The sequence below is a fragment of the Camelus ferus genome, chromosome 27, assembly GCF_009834535.1.
Source record: "Camelus ferus isolate YT-003-E chromosome 27, BCGSAC_Cfer_1.0, whole genome shotgun sequence".
Lineage (NCBI taxonomy): Eukaryota > Metazoa > Chordata > Mammalia > Artiodactyla > Camelidae > Camelus > Camelus ferus.
In genome coordinates this window covers 11,287,139-11,303,907 of record NC_045722.1, presented here as the reverse complement: position 1 = coordinate 11,303,907, position 16,769 = coordinate 11,287,139, and the positions used below count along the sequence as shown (strand labels likewise).

The 16,769-nt window shown below is 52.8% G+C and overlaps 1 protein-coding gene across 2 annotated transcripts in view; it reads left to right on the top strand.

The window, feature by feature from the left end:
• SEMA4B (semaphorin 4B) overlaps positions 1-16,769 on the top strand; it is a 51,118-nt gene that overhangs the window by 33,183 nt on the left and 1,166 nt on the right. For both annotated transcript variants that reach the window (XM_032469421.1, XM_032469420.1), the window contains exons 3-14: positions 8,686-8,849; positions 9,021-9,083; positions 10,583-10,681; positions 11,311-11,422; positions 11,692-11,805; positions 11,945-12,096; positions 12,912-13,093; positions 13,236-13,386; positions 14,409-14,619; positions 14,710-14,825; positions 15,044-15,210; positions 16,437-16,522. In XM_032469421.1, coding sequence (XP_032325312.1) covers positions 8,686-8,849; positions 9,021-9,083; positions 10,583-10,681; positions 11,311-11,422; positions 11,692-11,805; positions 11,945-12,096; positions 12,912-13,093; positions 13,236-13,386; positions 14,409-14,619; positions 14,710-14,825; positions 15,044-15,210; positions 16,437-16,522 — 1,617 coding nt within the window. The remainder of the gene's footprint in view (positions 1-8,685; positions 8,850-9,020; positions 9,084-10,582; positions 10,682-11,310; positions 11,423-11,691; positions 11,806-11,944; positions 12,097-12,911; positions 13,094-13,235; positions 13,387-14,408; positions 14,620-14,709; positions 14,826-15,043; positions 15,211-16,436; positions 16,523-16,769) is intronic.

The window sequence follows — 16,769 nt, the reverse complement described above, 5'->3', positions numbered from 1 at the left end:
ACCAAGCCTTGGGCCACAAGCTCTCTGCCTCAAGAATCACATTCTTTCCATCCGAACATCTGCCTCCTGCTTCACCTGTGAAATGTTCAAAAGCAGTGAAATGACCCAGCTTGGCCCATGAATAGTTGATAGGTTATATATTTCCATCTGGTGAAGAAATCTATTGAGGTCACCCCTTGGATGGGACAAGAGGTCCAGCTGAGGCCCCCGATGGTACAGCGTGACTGGAAATAGGGCAGACATTGCAGACTTGGCTGGGAACACAGCACACTGGAGACTTGGGCGGACATCTCAGACAGACGTTCACAAACGAGGGGAGCGATGGTGCATAGCCAGCAAGGAGATGTATTTTGTTTGGCCTCCAAGTAGTTTAGAAAAACTTTAATTCATTGTCAATATTTAAAACTCTGGAAATTTTCTATAAAAATTCAGGTTTCCAGTTCTTCTGAAGGTCTGGTGAGGCTCTCATTCCACTGAGTCTGGGATGAAGCAGCAGGTACCCCTTGAGAGGAGCTCCTGCCATAGGTGGCTGCACCCCCACCTGCCCTTGTCCCCCTTCCCTGCACAACTGGGCTTCTGAGGTGGCTGGAGGCTGGGTATTTACTCAGAGCAAGGATGAAGAGAGGGAAGGCAGTAGGAGGGGTGGAGGGGGCGGACGTGGGGAGGGCCAATCCTGATGGGTGGTGACCCCCTAACCTGGGAGCTTGTTGTTTCCACATGCTGCATTTATTCCGTCTTCCCAGCAACCCTGCAGGGGTCCCTCCCAGGACCGGCAGGTCTTGTCCAGCTGGTCAGTGATAAAAGTCAGGACTCACACACAGGCCTTGTGACTCTTTTGTCTGGTCCCTGTGGCCTCTCCTGTCTCCCTGCAGCACTTTGAGCTATCACACTTCCGTCTAGAACCTGGGATTCCAGGACTGAGCTTTGGGGAAGGGACAAGTGAGGGACAGTGCTTCTCAAACATACTCTTGTGAACATGAGGCATCAGGACCTCCAGACTTGTCCCTTTGAATCTAGGGTCCCTCCCTGGACCAGAGCATCCTGAAATGGGAGTTGGGACTCTGTCAGTCATTCATTCAGTTGACAAATGTTTATGAACAACTCTTGGAACTCACCTGGCCAGATGATACAAATGTGGGAAACAAATAAAACAGCATTGCGCCTCAAGGCGCCCTCAGCTTGGTGAGAAAGACAGGCACAGAAAGCCCTTCATCATCAAACAGTGTGGCCAGTGCCCCAGGAGAGGTGTGAGCAGGAAATGATGGGTGCACAGAGGAGGGGCCCTCGCCCCACTGGGGATTCAGGAAGGCTTCCTAGAGGAGTTGAAACTCAGCTGAGTCTCAAAGGATGAGGAGGAGTTAGTCAAAAGGAAGGGCATTCCAGGCAGGGGGACTTGCTGGGCAAAGACTAGGGAGGAGAAATAGGACCTTGGGTTGCAATTCACTGACTTAAATGAGGGGAAGGAGGGAATGTAGCAAGGGCTGGCATTAAGGGCTTGGACAGTGGATACAACTGAGGGTTTTTACAAAGGACAGTGACAGTTCCCAGAGAGCCCTCTGGCTGCAGCGTAGCAGCTGGGTGCAGGGCTCAGTTGAAAGGCAGCTGCAGTGGCCCAGGTGAGAGAGCATGATGGCCCCCGTCAGAACTGTGGTAGTGGGGATGGAGAGGGGAATATATTTGGAGAATACTGAGAAGAGAAACTTGGCAGGATTTGATCATGGATTGGATGTCCATGGTGAGGGAGTGGGAAATCAAAAGTGTGACACCCAGGTTTCCTGCCTGGTGAGCGATGCCACACGGGGACACAAGATCCCAGGCCAAGGAGTGATCTGGAATCTGGGGAAGGGGGGTCAGTGGGGGAGGTGCCCATGGAGGGTCTCCTGCATAATGGGATCAGGCGTGTTGGAGGAAGACCTGCAATGGATGAAGAGATTTGGGAGTTGCCAGCGTCCATGCCATTGAAGGGGATGGAAATGGATGTGTGGCCCAAGGACTAAGGGCTGACCCCAGGGAACAAGAACATTCAAGAGCAAAAGCCTGGAGAGGCTGAAGGTGACTAATAACCTAGACTCTGGAGCTGGTGGCCCACGTTCAAATCCCAGCTCCAACGTTCTTCCTAGCCAGGTAATCGAGGGCAAGTAATTTCACTTGTGCCTCGGTTCTCTCACCTGAAAAAAGCAGGTGGTGCTACCTACCTCACAGCAGCCTTGCCGGGACTACATGCACTAATCCGCTGAAAGTGCTCAGGAAGCGCTGCAGCACGTTAGCTCTTGGAGGCATGGAGGCCCAGGACTGTGAGGGAGACATGAGGTGACCCTTGAGACCCATGTGGCAGACACCCAGAGGACAGGGGACCTCCGCATGCCCCGGAGGCCGTGTCCCCGGGCGTCTGGGGTTTGGCAGCGAGGTGATGCCTGGGCCTGGTGAGCGTGAGGCCGTTTGAGGCCTGACTCCCAGTCAAGGAGTGAGTGGGAGTGAGGAATGGAGACGGCGCTGAGCGGCTCTTCTCTTCAGGAGTTTGGCTGAGAAGGAGGGGAGGGAGGCACATGAATTTCCAGGATAATTACTGAAGGGAAAAACTGCTCTCTGAGAGGCAGAAAAGTTGCTGATACAGGACTTAAGTCTCTGGGGAGATGGGGAGGGAGGCAGTGGGAAGTTGAGGTTTGTGCCTGATGGCCCCAGTTTCCTCAGAAAAAGGAGGGCATCTGTGGGAGGAGGAAGGTAGACCCTAGGGCAGGAGCCTCAGGAAAGAGGGGACTGTGGGGAACAACCAGCCCCTGAGCAGGGGGCTGGAGGAGCTGACCTTGGTCCTGGGTGGGGTGGGGGCGGGGGCATGGATGGGAGGGAGGTCCATCTCCCAAGATGATGGTAGCTCATGGCAGGTCCTGGGTTAGGACTCTGCTGGCCAGTTGGGCACAAGGCAAGTGTCTGTGAGGGGCTGGGGGCCACCCTTTGATTCTGGCAGGAGCACTTGGCCGGCCTGCTTGGGCCCATAGCAGTGGCCAGTTGGGAAGTGGGCTTTCCTGAGCGTGCCTGTCCAGGAATACAGGATGCTTCTAGGCTGGGTTCCCTTGATTTCTCCTCTTTCTTGGTTACCTCTGTCCCTGGGGAGCACCTGTGCCACACAGGCCCCCTTCCGTGGCCAGGGACTCTGCCCTGGCACTGCTCTGGTGACGGCAGAGTTTGGCCCACCACTTCCGGCCCTACAGGCCACCCTGCCCCGCACTTGGGCGGTGTGGAACGAGGGCGGGCATGCAGGTCTGCCGCTGCTGTGCCCTAGTTTGCCGCTGGGTCAGCGCTCCTGTCCGGGAGGTGGAGCTCCTGCTGGTACAAGTGGGTCCAAGGGGCCCGTGTAACTCCCTGGGGAAGAGGTGCTCCAACACAGCCTCTTGGGAGGCTCTCGGGGACTTGTCCAGGGCCCAGACCCTCCTCTGGGGACTTTGCGATTCAGGCTGAGGGGTAACCAGCTGCCTATCCCCCCTTCCCCTGCCAGGGGTACCTTCCTGACTCTGACTCCCCAGAGAAGTTGTTTTCTGGCCTAATCCTGCTGGGGCCTGCGGAGGGCGGGATGTTAAGGCCAGGTCAGCGTCAGCTGTGGTGCCCCTGGGAAGCCACAGTGGAGAGAAAGGTGAGGTGGGGCTCTGAGTCACAGCCCTGTTCAGCTCTTGGCTGGCCTGGGTGTGGACTGCCCAGGGTGGGGATGGTGCTGAGCCCTGTTCCCGTCTCACCCCAGAGATCTCCAAGCATCCGGTGAGTCACAGGCCAGGGGAGAAACTCTAGATGAGGCTGGGGGCTGAGTTGTTCCCGTATCACCTCCTGCTGAGATCCCAGGCCCTGAGGGTGTGGGAATGGGGCCCTGCAAGGGGCTCTGACAGGCCCAGCCCATGTGCCCTTTCCGAGGAGGCTAGTGGCCCAGACAGCCCTAGGCCAGCCCCCATCCTACTTTCTTGGAGCTCTGGAGAAGCCACCAGCTCAGGCCTGCCCAAGCTGGATGGGAAGGTTTCATCCCACCTGGGAAAACCAGCCACAGCTTCTCGCAGCCCAGCTTTCTTTGCACTGAACTAACCCACTGCGTAGAGGATATGGAGCATGTCTGAGAGGCACAGGCAGCCCAGGAGACCGCACAAGACACACTCCCTTTGCCACACAGAGCAGAGTTAGATGCCAAGACTGACCCTGAGGTGTGCCAGCACTCACAGGGAGCCGAGAGCATAAACACCAACCCCCCCCCCCTGCCGAGTAACCTCTACACAGATAGCACCCCAGAGCAAACACACAAGCACAGGCAAGCCCTGAAGTAGGGCATGTACGTACACACACACACACACACACACACACACACACACACACACACACACACACGGCAAGCTCAGACAGGACCCACAGAGACATCTAAGCAGTGACTCTGGAGGCGACCCTAGGCACCTGGGCGCTCAGGTGGGATCACCACTCAGAACACTGCGGAGCCGGGACCAGCTCACACACACGAGATGTGCCTGAGACACTGGCCCATGTCTGAGCTGATGCCCTCTCTTTGGCTGTGAGACCCTCGTGACTAGGTGCAGGCCTAGGTTAGAATCGCCCAGGATGAGTTTTTTTAACCATGAGGACCAGGGAGGCCCAGCTCCCAAGCAGCCCTGCTCCTCTGGCAGCTCTTGCTGGGCTGGATTTTCCTGCAGGGCTTTTGATTTTGTTTTTGATCCAGTTGAGTGTTGATCGTGTGCCAGACACCATGCCAACACCAGGACAACGTGTGCAAAGTTGAGTAAAGCGCTCAGTAAATGTGGGTTATTATGTATATTGTTATTTACATATATAATCTCATTTCTTCTCATAACAACTCTATGAGGTGAGGTGCTATTATCCTCATTTTACAGATAAGGAAAGTGAGGCTCCAAGACGTTAAGTGGCTTGTCCTGGTGGCAGGTGGCTAGTAAGTGACAGAGGCAGAATTTGAACCGAGGTCTCTGATTCAAGTTGTGTCTTAATCTCTGTCTCACTGAGACTCCCATTTGGGAAGCCAGCTCCACTGACCAGCCCTGGTGAAGTCCACAGGGCAGAGGGGATCGTGGAGGGCTAGGCCTTCGGGACACCATGGCTTTGAGTGTGAGCGTCTCAGGGCAGAGGGACAAAGAGGGAGCAACCCCAGAAAGCCTGGTGTTGGGGGCCTCTCGCCTGCTTCTCGCTGGTGTTTTCTGTCCTTTTGCCATTTCATTGACTGTACTCCCAGCGTGGCTGGAGGAGGTATGGTGTGCTCTTGAGCAGTGGGCTTGTTTGGAGGGCTGGGCTGGACCAGGGCCGGGCAGCTGGTGCCCTGGCTGGCCCTCCAGCCTGGCTGTGCTCTGTCTGCATGACCCTTGGCCGGTCCCCCCCACCTCACCCCAGCCCGAGTGAGGCTGAGATGCCACCTGGACTTCAGCTTATCTCTGACCTTTGGCATTTCTGTGTCAGACTCCAGGAGCAGGCTCCTGCCCAGACTTACAGGACCCACTTGGGTAGGAATTCCCCTCCTCTGTAGGCAGACAAGCATTGGCAAATTTGAACCAGCCCTTGCTGTCAAGACACTGGAGGGCTACAAAAGACGAGGAGGGGCTGCGGTAGCTGCCCTGGTCTCACTGGCTCCTCCCGTGCCTGCTGGGCATCTTCTTTTCATTATCCCTGGAATACAAATGAGGAGACTACAGCTTGGTGCGATGACGTCTGCCCTACAAGGACCTGCCTACATGGTGCTTCTCAAAGTGTGCTCCTTGGGCCTCCTCCAGAATCAGCTGGGAGCTCATAGAATTGCACCTTCTCAGACACCATCTCAGGTCAGCAGCATCCGAGTCTCCAGGGGCAGGTCCTGAATCTGGAGTTTAGATCTTCTAGGTGCTTTTGCTGCATCCTGCAGTTTGCAGACCAAGGATCCAGAAAGCTTCCCACTGCAGCTGCTTTTGCTGTGGGGCTTTGTATAAGTTGCTTAAGGTCTCTGAGCTTCTATTTCTTCATTTGTAACCTGGGGATAGCAGCAGTTCCTACCTCACAGGGCCGTTGTGGGCACGCAGGGAATATCTACAACACTTTTAGCACAGCACCTTCCTGGGGCAGGCTGGGTGCACTGTGGTGGTTAACAGGAGATGATTCTTCCCTGCAGAATGCAAAATGGTCAGGCTGCTTGTTCCAGAAGGCTGATCAGCTTAGTGGCACAAAGTAAAAGCAGCATAATTGGGCTCCAGTGGGTTGGGAAATTTTCTGGTTGAGAAAAGTGGAGAGTTAGTGCTGGAAACTTTCCTTGAGCCTCCCAGTGTGTAGAGTGCTGATAGGAAGTGGTAAGGAGTTGGGAATTTGAGGCAAAAGACCTTCAGTCTTGTATGATTCTGGACTTAAGAGTTCAAAGAGAGGCCTTAACCTCTTCAGACCACAGCTGCCCTGTGTGGTTTCAGCAGCAGAGTTCAGACTCTGGATATTAGTCAGGACTTTGCCCTGTGAATTCCTAGTGCAACCCCGGTTTTGACTCTGGTTCTACAGTGACAAGCCTCCTAACTGCAGATTCCCCTTTAGATTCCTGCACTGGTACCTTGTGGTAGCACCTTCCCTCACCAGGAGACATGGTGGGGAACAGCCTTGGGAACGCCATCATTCCTGTTTGCTGGTGGGATGTCCCAATGTGTTTGCTTGGAATTCCTACCTAAGTGCTTCCTTCAGCATTAGTGGCTAGGAAAAAAGCTTAGCTTTCATAGAAAGGCTGGTATGTGTTCTTCCTCTTGAATAATGAGGATAAGGTAACTTGATTTCCCTTTTTTCTTGGCCACTGGGAGGCTCAGCACTAAATGCAGTGCCTATCTCCAATAGGTGTGTTGAGGACCTTATGACCTGCTTATGTGAATCTGTCCTTTGTTTCTGGTTCAGACATTTTCTTCACATTTTTTTTTCTGCTCCTGATTTTAGTGTTTATATTTTACCTTCTTTTCTTTGTATGTCCTTGCCCTTAGTGGAACCACACTGAGGGTATGTAAAAACACCCACCATGCAAACACACATGAGGCCGTATTCACAACTGCTTTGCTGGCATGTTGCACTTTTTGCTTCCTCAGCTTCATGAAACTATTTGTTTGCGTGGTTGTGATCCACCGGCAGTTAGGAGACGCCTGGGGTTGAGCAGGGTTACTGCTTCTTGCTTGTTTTTCTTTTCTTATCAGCTGCTTAGAATTTTTAAAATAATTTCTCTCCAAATCCTTTAGTCACTGAAAGCACAAATGGTACCCTGGTGGATAGATGTGTGCATTTCTTTTTATCTTCTTTCTCTCCTTCTAATTTATTTCTTTAACATTACGCAAGTATAACCTGTAGAATCCAAAAATGATAACAAGAGCAAAGGAAAAAAAATTACGTATGATCCCACCAGGGATACCACTTTTCAACATTTTGTGATTCATCCTTCTGGATTTTTTTTTTCTATTTTTCTATTTTTCCCACAAAAAATAGAATCTAACTATACATACTGTTTTATAATCTTAATTTTCATTTCATGGTAAATAATTAGTATCTTATTACATATTTTACAGCAATGAAAGATACTTAGAATTTATATCAAGGATACATGCAGTTAATTTTTTTTTAAGTGTACAATTTCTTATCATGAAAAGCAACAACTGCCTCAGTCTCCCCCAGGCCTGGGTGAAAGAGGCAGCGTTAATCATTCAGACTTACACGCTCGTTTCCTCCCCTTAAGTCAAATGCTTGTTCCATGATTTCTTGGCTTATCTGACTTACTGGTTTGCTGCTGAGAACAATAAAGCTTTCCATCACTTTCATTACTCTTCCGCACTTCCTCCATACATTTTCTGCCACTCCATTTAGTCACTTCTGTGATTTAAAATAATATACCTAAGCCTCAGTTTCTTGTTCCGCTAACATTGACAGTCCCTTATGGTCCTCGTTGTTCTCAGAGGAAGAGATGGAGACCACTTTTTCCTCAACTCCCCTCACCCGCAGCCTCACAGTGTCCGTCTATTGTACATTCAAGCCTCTGAGGTCAAGATTGGTAACATTTACATTCTGTTTAACCATGAATCTTCCATGAGTGACTGTGAGGTGGTGCCAGGGGTTGAAGAGCAGCGCCCCGATGTTTACATTCCTCTGCCAGTGGAGATCATGTTCCCTGCGACCCATGGTGGTGGGCTGTGCTTACAAGACCTTCTCTTGGGTCTAATGCCACTCAAAGGAGAGTGTCAAATACACTTTCTTTGCTTATATTCTGTTAGGTGCTCAGAATCCATCACTTTATATTTTTGTTCACTTCATATTTTGACCATGCCTTTCTTATATAACTTTGTTTGCTTGTCTTTCTGGAATTTCTAATGCAACATCATTTTACCAGATGCATAGTATTCCAGCAAATAAAGTATTCAGATTTGTTTTCACCCAGTGCCCTGTGGATGGACATTTGGGTGGTTTCAATTTGTCATGAATATGTGTGGTGCTATAATTAATGTTCTTTTACATTCATCATTGTGTGTTTGTTTCTTACATAATATTTGAGAGTCTGGGAATGCTGCTCTCCTTTAACTCCCCTTGTCCCCAGCCCCTTGCCACCTACTGCCTTGTTGATCTGCTTCAGTAAGATTGGCCCATTCTAGAAGTTGGTATAAGAGAGTTCTCGTGAGAGGGATGGCCCCCAGGTAATGTCCATCTTCCTCTCTCCAGGCTCCGAAAAGCGACCATTCCTCAGATTTGAAGCTGAAAACATCTCCAACTACACAGCCCTTCTGCTGAGCAGGGATGGCAGGACTGTGTACGTGGGTGCCCGTGAGGCCCTCTTTGCCCTCAACAGCAGCGTCAGCTTCCTGCCAGGCGGAGGGTACCAGGAGGTGAGATGCTGCCAGGGCTGACTAGGCTGGGCAGAGGAAGGCAGTTGGGAAGATGGACAGGAAAATGGACCTTCTGGGCCCAAGGATGATGCAAGTGGGAGAGGGGGAAGGAAAAGAGAGGCATATTCTTCATTCCCATTTGCATTTACCTTCCCCTTTCTCATTCCCCAGCTGCTGTGGAGCGCTGATGCCGAGAGGAAACAGCAGTGCAGCTTCAAGGGCAAGGACCCACAGGTGAGCTGGCCTCTGGGGGCTGAAGGAGGGAGGAAGGCCGGAGGGGGGAGCAGATGCAGCCAGCTGTGGTGGAAAGGGCATAGGCTTCTGAGAGGGCCAGACCTGGGGTTGAATCTCAGCCCTGCACTTATTATCTCTGTGACCTTGGACAAGTAGATTTGCCTGTCTAAGCCTTATTTTACTTAGGATTCAATGAACTAATAGGTATAAAGTACCTGGTACATAATAAGTGCCCAGATAAACGTTGGCTTCCAGGATGAGCAGTGACTGGGTTGGCGTGGGAGTCTGTCCCTCTGAAGATGGTGCCTGACGTGGCAGGTCTGACATAGTCAGGCTTGGTTTTGGCCAGACCACTGGGTGGGGGCTGGGCCAGCCTGGGGTTCTCCTGGAGGACTCCCCACCATTCCCAGAGGCTTGCTGGTCCTGAGTGCAGGATGGGGAGGTGAAGTTGAGGGCAGAAGAGCACTGGTCTTGGAGTCAAGACACAGGTTCAAGTCCTGATTTCTTTTATTCAATAAAAATGTATTAAGCACCTGCTCTGTGCCCAGGTGCTTTTAGACACTGGATATATCATTGTGAAGAAGAAGAAATCAGTCTGTTTAAAAAGTGGTCACATTACACTTCATTAAAAAAGTGACATTTGAGCCAAGATCAGAAGGAGGTGAGGGAATTGACCTGGAGAAGAAATAAGACTGTGGATCTTACTTGGAATAAGGTATTTGGGGAACCACTGGCGGGCTGAGCAGAGGAGTGACATGGTCTGACGTGCGTTTTTAAAGGGTCACTCTAGCCGCCATGGTGGAGAGCAGCCTCCATAGAGCGAGGACAGAGGGAGAGAGACCAGGGAGGGGCGAGAGGCCATGGTGGCTTGGACCAGGGTGTCCCAATGAAGGGAGTGAGAAATGCTCAGATCCCAGGTGTATTTTGAAGATGGGGCTACCAGAATTTCCTGATGGAAAAACAAGGGGTGTGAGAGAGGAGGAGTTGAGGCTGGCTGTACGGTTTGGGGTCAGGAACTGAGAAGACAGAGTTGCCATTAGTGAAAGGGGAAAGATCTCAGAGGAGAGAGTTTTGGGGGAACTATCAGAAGTTGGGTAGGAGATGCCTGTTGGGCCCTCTCAGAGGCAATCTGCGAGTCTGGGGTTCAGGGTTCAGGGTTCAGGGCTGTGTGTTTCCTCCTCCTCTGGGCTGTAGCTTCCTTACCAGGTGGGGCCAAGACATCTCAAAAGGGAGGGATTCTGTGCCTTCACCCCAGACCGAAAAGTTTTCCAAACAGAACTAGCTGAGCCCTGAGCTCCCCCTCCTGCACACATTTTTCCTGGTCCTCCATCTACTCTGCCCTACGAGACTCCTGGATTCTCTTTTACTCTGGATTTTGAGTGCCAAGAGGCAGAGGCCTCACCACCACCCATCCCCACCCCAATCTGGCTTTGGTGGGATGGACTCGGTGATGCCCCCTGGTGGCTTGTTTGGGCCTGACACCCTCCTCCCTCCTCCAGCGGGACTGTCAAAACTACATCAAGATCCTCCTGCCACTCAACAGCAGCCACCTGTTCGTCTGTGGCACAGCTGCCTTCAGCCCTGCATGCACCTACATTGTGAGTGCCCCCTCCTCACTCTGGGCTTGCCTGAGAACTGCCCCTCCTTCTGCCCCTAGCACCGACCCCTGTTGAAGAGCAGGGCCCAGCAGCAGCTTCTTGGCAGCAGTGGGCCCTGACAGCCCAGATGGCCGAATTGCCCTGTAGGGGATGGGGATGGGATTACCAGCCCACAAAGATTCTGGTGCACCCACAGTCTCGCCTGCTTGCTTCTTCCAGCTCTCTTCCCTGCTCTCGCTCAGTCACACCTGCCCACCTTGTCCACCCTCCTCAACTCACGCACACCTTTGCATTTCTGCCCTATGCACACCTTCACAGAGGATGGCATTATGAGGCTGTGGGTTGGAGCACCAGCTTTGGAGTCAGATGTACCTGGGTTTGAATCATGTCGCTGCTCTTCCCTGGCTCACATCTCCTTTCTAAGCCTCCTCTCTTCTCTGCCAAGTGGGGCAATAGTGTCCACCACATAGGGTCACTGCAAGATGGGGCTGGCACCATGCCCTGGGTGCTGGGATGAGGAGGACGGCCCATCAGACACCTCCCTTCTCTCTGGCACACCCCACTCCTTTCCCACCAAGCCCACTCACTCCCTGACATGCCCCTGAGCTCTGCCGTCTGCTCCGCTGCAGAACATGGAGAACTTCACTCTGGCCCGGGACAAGGTGGGGAATGTCCTCCTTGAAGACGGCAAGGGCCGTTGTCCTTTTGACCCCAATTTCAAGTCCACGGCCCTGGTGGTTGGTGAGTATTGGAGTCAGGGGACAGGGGGCTCACTGAGGCTCCATGTGGCGGGGGGCAGGGTGGGCTCCGGGACTGAGCTGGTGGGCCCACACCAGGCTGATTCCCAGGGGGTGCAGTGACCCTGGGCTGCCATTGGATGGGCTTTTCTTAGTTCCTACTCCCTCCTCTGTCCATCTTGAGCAAGATGCGGAGCATTCGGGTCACTCCAGGCTCTGAGCGGGAAGGGGCCGTGCCGAGGGCCCATTCCCATGGGAATGTTCTCTTGGCAGATGGTGAGCTGTACACTGGAACAGTCAGCAGCTTCCAGGGGAATGACCCGGCCATCTCCCGGAGCCAAAGCCTCCGCCCCACCAAGACCGAGAACTCCCTCAACTGGCTACAAGGTGATGCCTTCCCACCACCCACCAGTGGGCAGTCACGGGAGCCCTCAGGAGGGGCCCTGTCTCCCCAGCAGGGCCTGAGAACAGAGTCTTGCCTGTCTGGGATTCTTGGGCTGACTGTGCTCCCCACTGGCCCCCACAGACCCAGCGTTTGTGGCCTCAGCCTACATTCCCGAGAGCCTGGGCAGCTTGCAGGGGGACGACGACAAGATCTACTTCTTCTTCAGCGAGACTGGCCAGGAATTTGAGTTCTTTGAGAACACCATTGTGTCCCGCATCGCCCGCATCTGCAAGGTGACGGGGGCAGGCCATCCCAGAGACCCCGCATGTGGCTTTCTCCTGTCCTTCATGAGGAACGGCCTGGCTACTGATTTTTCTCTCTCTCAAGTTATAATGTCTCCATTTGTTTTTTTCTTACTTAAAAAAATGTGAAAATACACACAAAAATCACTTACAAGATAAAGAGGCAGCACGATACCTCTTTGTACCTCAGTCTATGATGAAGAGCATAGACTGGAGCCAGGCCGCCAGGGTGCAAACCCTGCAGGTCGTGTGATCGTGGGCAGTTAATTTCTTTACTGAGAAATTAGTTTCCTCCTCTGTTCAGTGGGAATCATAACAAAACTCCCTCAGGGTTATTAGGATCTGTGGAAAGCTTCTAGGAACATGGTAAGCAATAACTAATTATCGACTGTTTGGTTATAATCCCACCATCCCATCACAATAAGTGACCACTGTTAACATTTTAGAATGTTCCTTGCTAATCCTTTTTTTTTGCATATGTATAAATACATATGTATTTATATTATTTAAAACCATTGACTATTCAGTTCTTTAGCTTCCCTTTTTGCTCAGCAGTGAGTCATTCGTGGACAGACTCCCCTTCGTCCTTTCTCCTGGCATCCTGCAGTAAAGAAAGCACTCTGTTTACTTGGCCAGCCTCCTGGTGACAGGACCTATATGCTGCAGCCTCAACCTTCTTAATTTGAAACGGAACTCATGCCTGGCTTTATGTCTGTCTCAGCCACCACTGGGGAGGGGCCAGTGAGGGACACCAAGCATCCCATCCTTGCTTGAGCCTAACCCTGGCCTCTCTCTTCCTCTCCCAGGGTGACGAGGGGGGCGAGCGGGTCCTGCAGCAGCGCTGGACATCCTTCCTGAAGGCCCAGCTCCTGTGCTTGCGGCCTGACGATGGCTTCCCGTTCAACGTGCTGCAAGACGTCTTCACACTGAGCCCCAGCCCCCAGGACTGGCGTGACACCCTCTTCTATGGGGTCTTCACATCCCAGTGGTAGGGCCCCCAGGACCCAGCTGGGAAGGGGTAGTGGGACAAGGGGTGGCTGGGATTGGGGCCCAGGAGCCAGCCTCTGGGCCCTGCTGGCCTCATTGTGAGCCCCAGGGCTACTGGGCTAATCCGGCCACTTCCTTTATAGGCACAGGGGGACCACAGAGGGCTCTGCTGTCTGTGTCTTCACCATGAGGGACGTGCAGAGGGCCTTCAATGGCCTCTACAAGGAGGTGAACCGTGAGACGCAGCAGTGGTACACCGTGACGCACCCCGTGCCCTCGCCCCGGCCGGGCGCGGTGAGTGCTGCTCCCTGCACCAGGGCAGGGTGCTGGGAGGATGGGTCTCCACACCATGCTGGGGTCACTTGCTTTCTCTGAGCCACTTTCTCATCTTGAAAGTGGGGACAATGCCCAGGCCTGCTTGTCTTTCTGGGTTCGATGTAACCACGAATGTTGAAATGACTTCAGACCTCCCTTCAGGGTACTGACTGCACATGCCTCTCGCCACCCCCTACTGTGAGCTCCTTATTTAGTTATGAAGTGACTGAATGACAGGCTGTGGGGAAATAGTCCTTTCTTCTTTCCTTCCAGTCCAGTGGGCTTCTCACCAAGCAGCCCTTGAGATAAGGATGAGTGCCTGCAGTTCTATGGGAGGTGATCCCAGGAAGCAGCAGGAGGAAACAGGGAAGGGGAGGAGGGGGCAGAGCTAATACCACTGTGCGCAACTGGAGCTCAGTCCCTGGGGCCCTGAGAGGCTTCGTGGAGCATATCTCAGCATTGTCCCACTGGGGTGTTTGTCACCAACTCCTGTGACTCGGCGGTCGAGGGTCACTGCGGGGTATCAATTCTTGGGGCTTTTACAGAGAATGCTCTCAGGCAGAGAGAGTCAGGAAACTCCGGGCAGTATAACTGCAGGCGCCCTCATGCCCCTACGCTAGGAAGCCTTGGTCAGCCTGGGCTTCCTGAGAGTGCTGGAGAGAGGAAGCTACAGGAGCAGGAAGTGTGGTCACGCTTCTTGAGGCCTGGGGCTGGGGGATGGGGGAGTGGACAGGAAGGAGGGGTGATGGGTGGGCAGAGAGGGGAACCCTGGCAGCTGGGGTCCTTGGGTGCCCCATACCCTTGGTTTTGCTCCTGGGCCTCCACACCAGCACATCGGCTCCACAGAACTGTGAGTGCTGTGCCATGGCTCCTGGGTGGGGCAGATACCCCCGCTGTCCACTGGAGAGGCAGGGCTGGCAGTGCTAGCAGGATCTGCAGGGCCCCCATCCTGCTGGCTGCCCTGAGTGCCGCTCACCTCAAGCCACCACCTTCTCCTTCAGTGCATCACCAACAGTGCCCGGGAAAGGAAGATCAACTCGTCCCTGCAGCTCCCCGACCGGGTGCTGAACTTCCTCAAGGACCACTTCCTGATGGATGGGCAGGTCCGCAGCCACCTGCTGCTCCTGCAGCCCCGGGCCCGCTACCAGCGTGTGGCGGTCCATCGCATCCCTGGCCTGCACCGCACTTACGACGTCCTCTTCCTGGGCACCAGTGAGTGCCCACAGCGGGGCGGGCTTGGAGTCACGGGGGCCTGGCTGTCAGGACGTGGGGAGCAGGGCCTGAGTGCTGTCCGTGTTGCAGGTGATGGCTGGCTGCACAAGGCAGTGAGCATGGGCTCTGGAGTGCACATCATCGAGGAGCTGCAGATCTTCTTACCAGGACAGCCTGTGCAGAACCTCCTCCTGGACACTGACAGGGTGAGCAGGCAAAGGAAGAATCCAGGCGGAGTGCCCCCCCACTGCCCCAGCAAGATGGAGAGATCCAGGCTTATGGCATAAGCTATCAGCACGTGGGGGCCCAGAGCACGAGAGGAGGCCCCTTGGGGGGTGGCTTTGGTGGGCACTTGAGCCGGATGTGACTCTGGGTGGTGGCCCTGGCTGCCTGTGCCTGCCTCTTATCTCCCGTGTCTGTGCAGGGACTGCTGTATGCTGCCTCACACTCTGGCGTGGTCCAGGTGCCCATGGCCAACTGCAGCCTGTACCAGAGCTGTGGGGACTGTCTGCTCGCCCGGGACCCCTACTGCGCTTGGAGCGGCTCCCACTGCAGGCACATCAGCCTCTACCAGCCTGAGGTGGCCTCCAGGTGAGAGCTCCTGAAGGCTCCTCCCACTTGCCCATCCTTATGCACTAGGCTTCCAAGCGCCTTCCCTAGGCCCTCTGTAGAATCACCACAGCCTCATTTGTGTCCACGGTCTTGGTGTAACTATCAGTCAGCTTCCCTTCCGACTCTCAAAAGTGTTGTAGTTCAGATTATGTTTGCCTTACCCATCTGTAAAGCAGGGACAAGGTTTGGTAAATTATGAAATGTTACAGTTATGAAAAGCCTTGCAGGAGAATGTGGATTGGCATGTGAATGAGGTTAAGTAACAAAAAGTAAGGGCTATGTAATAGTCCGTTAACAAACCCATTAAAAATTACTTTCAGGATCACTTATTTAGATTTAAAATATAGATTTAAAATATAGAAATCTTAGAAAATAGAAATAAGCACAAACAAAATAAAAACTACGCTAATCTACCACCTACAGAGACTCACAGTGAGATTTTGATAAACATCCTCCCAGATTTTTCCATGTATGTGTAAAATAAACAAAAATAAAAATGGGATCTGTCTCATTTGTAGTGTCCATGTTTCACTTGGAGATTCCAGTTCCAGTTTTATATTTCAAAAAACCAATATGAGTACACATATGTACACCTGAAGCGACACACCAAAAAACGCTACCTGCCATTATCACTGCATGGTGGATTGTGATTTTTGTAATGTTGTTAGCCTTTCTGCTTGGTTGAGTTTTTCAGATTTCCTGAAAAACAAATCAGTGCATGTGCATTGCTTTAAAAGAGACAGACAGGGGAGGGTATAACTCATCTGGTAGAGCACATGCTTAGCATATACAAGGTCCTGGGTTCAATCCCCAGTACCTCCTCTAAAAATAAATAAATAAGTAAACCTAATTACCTCCCCCCAAAAAGTAAAACTAAAAAAATTTTAAGAGATACATACATTCATGCAGCTCCAGCTGTCCTTCCAGACTTTTTTTAAGGGCTCATACTGCTTTTGTAAGTCAGGAAAATATTACAGTAACTTTTATTTGAATTAAGTACTGTGTGGATGGAGGAGATGCTAGCTCAACCCAGCGAGGTGGGGAAGCCATTTGCCTTTCACCTCTGCTTTGGGCCTGGTGGTCCCTGAGCCTTTCCCCAGGCCCGTGTCTGCAGGGCCGTGTGAGGGCCTCCACTGTACTGAGGGTGGGGAAATGCAGGCTCATGGCGGGTTCCTGGCCTATCCTAGACTCTCTTTGGTTTTCAGGCCATGGATCCAGGACATTGAGGGGGCCAATGCTAGGGACCTCTGCAACACTTCCTCCTCCAAGGGCCGATCTCCTGTAACAACAGGTAAGGTGTCCCATCTAAGGGTAGAGGAGAGGTGGGGCCAAGTCTGCCTAGAGGGCTCCTGCAGGCAGTGATGGGTATAAATGCCTTTCCTCACTTCCTCATCCTTCCAGCCCTACAAGCAGGGCCCTGGCAAGTGAGACCCACAGTCCTCGAAGTCCCCAGCGTTGCCGTCAAGAGTACAAGGAGCTGGGTGAGCCTGGGGATGCTGTGGACACCAGCCCCGCTATACCCTGTACTGTCCCTCTTC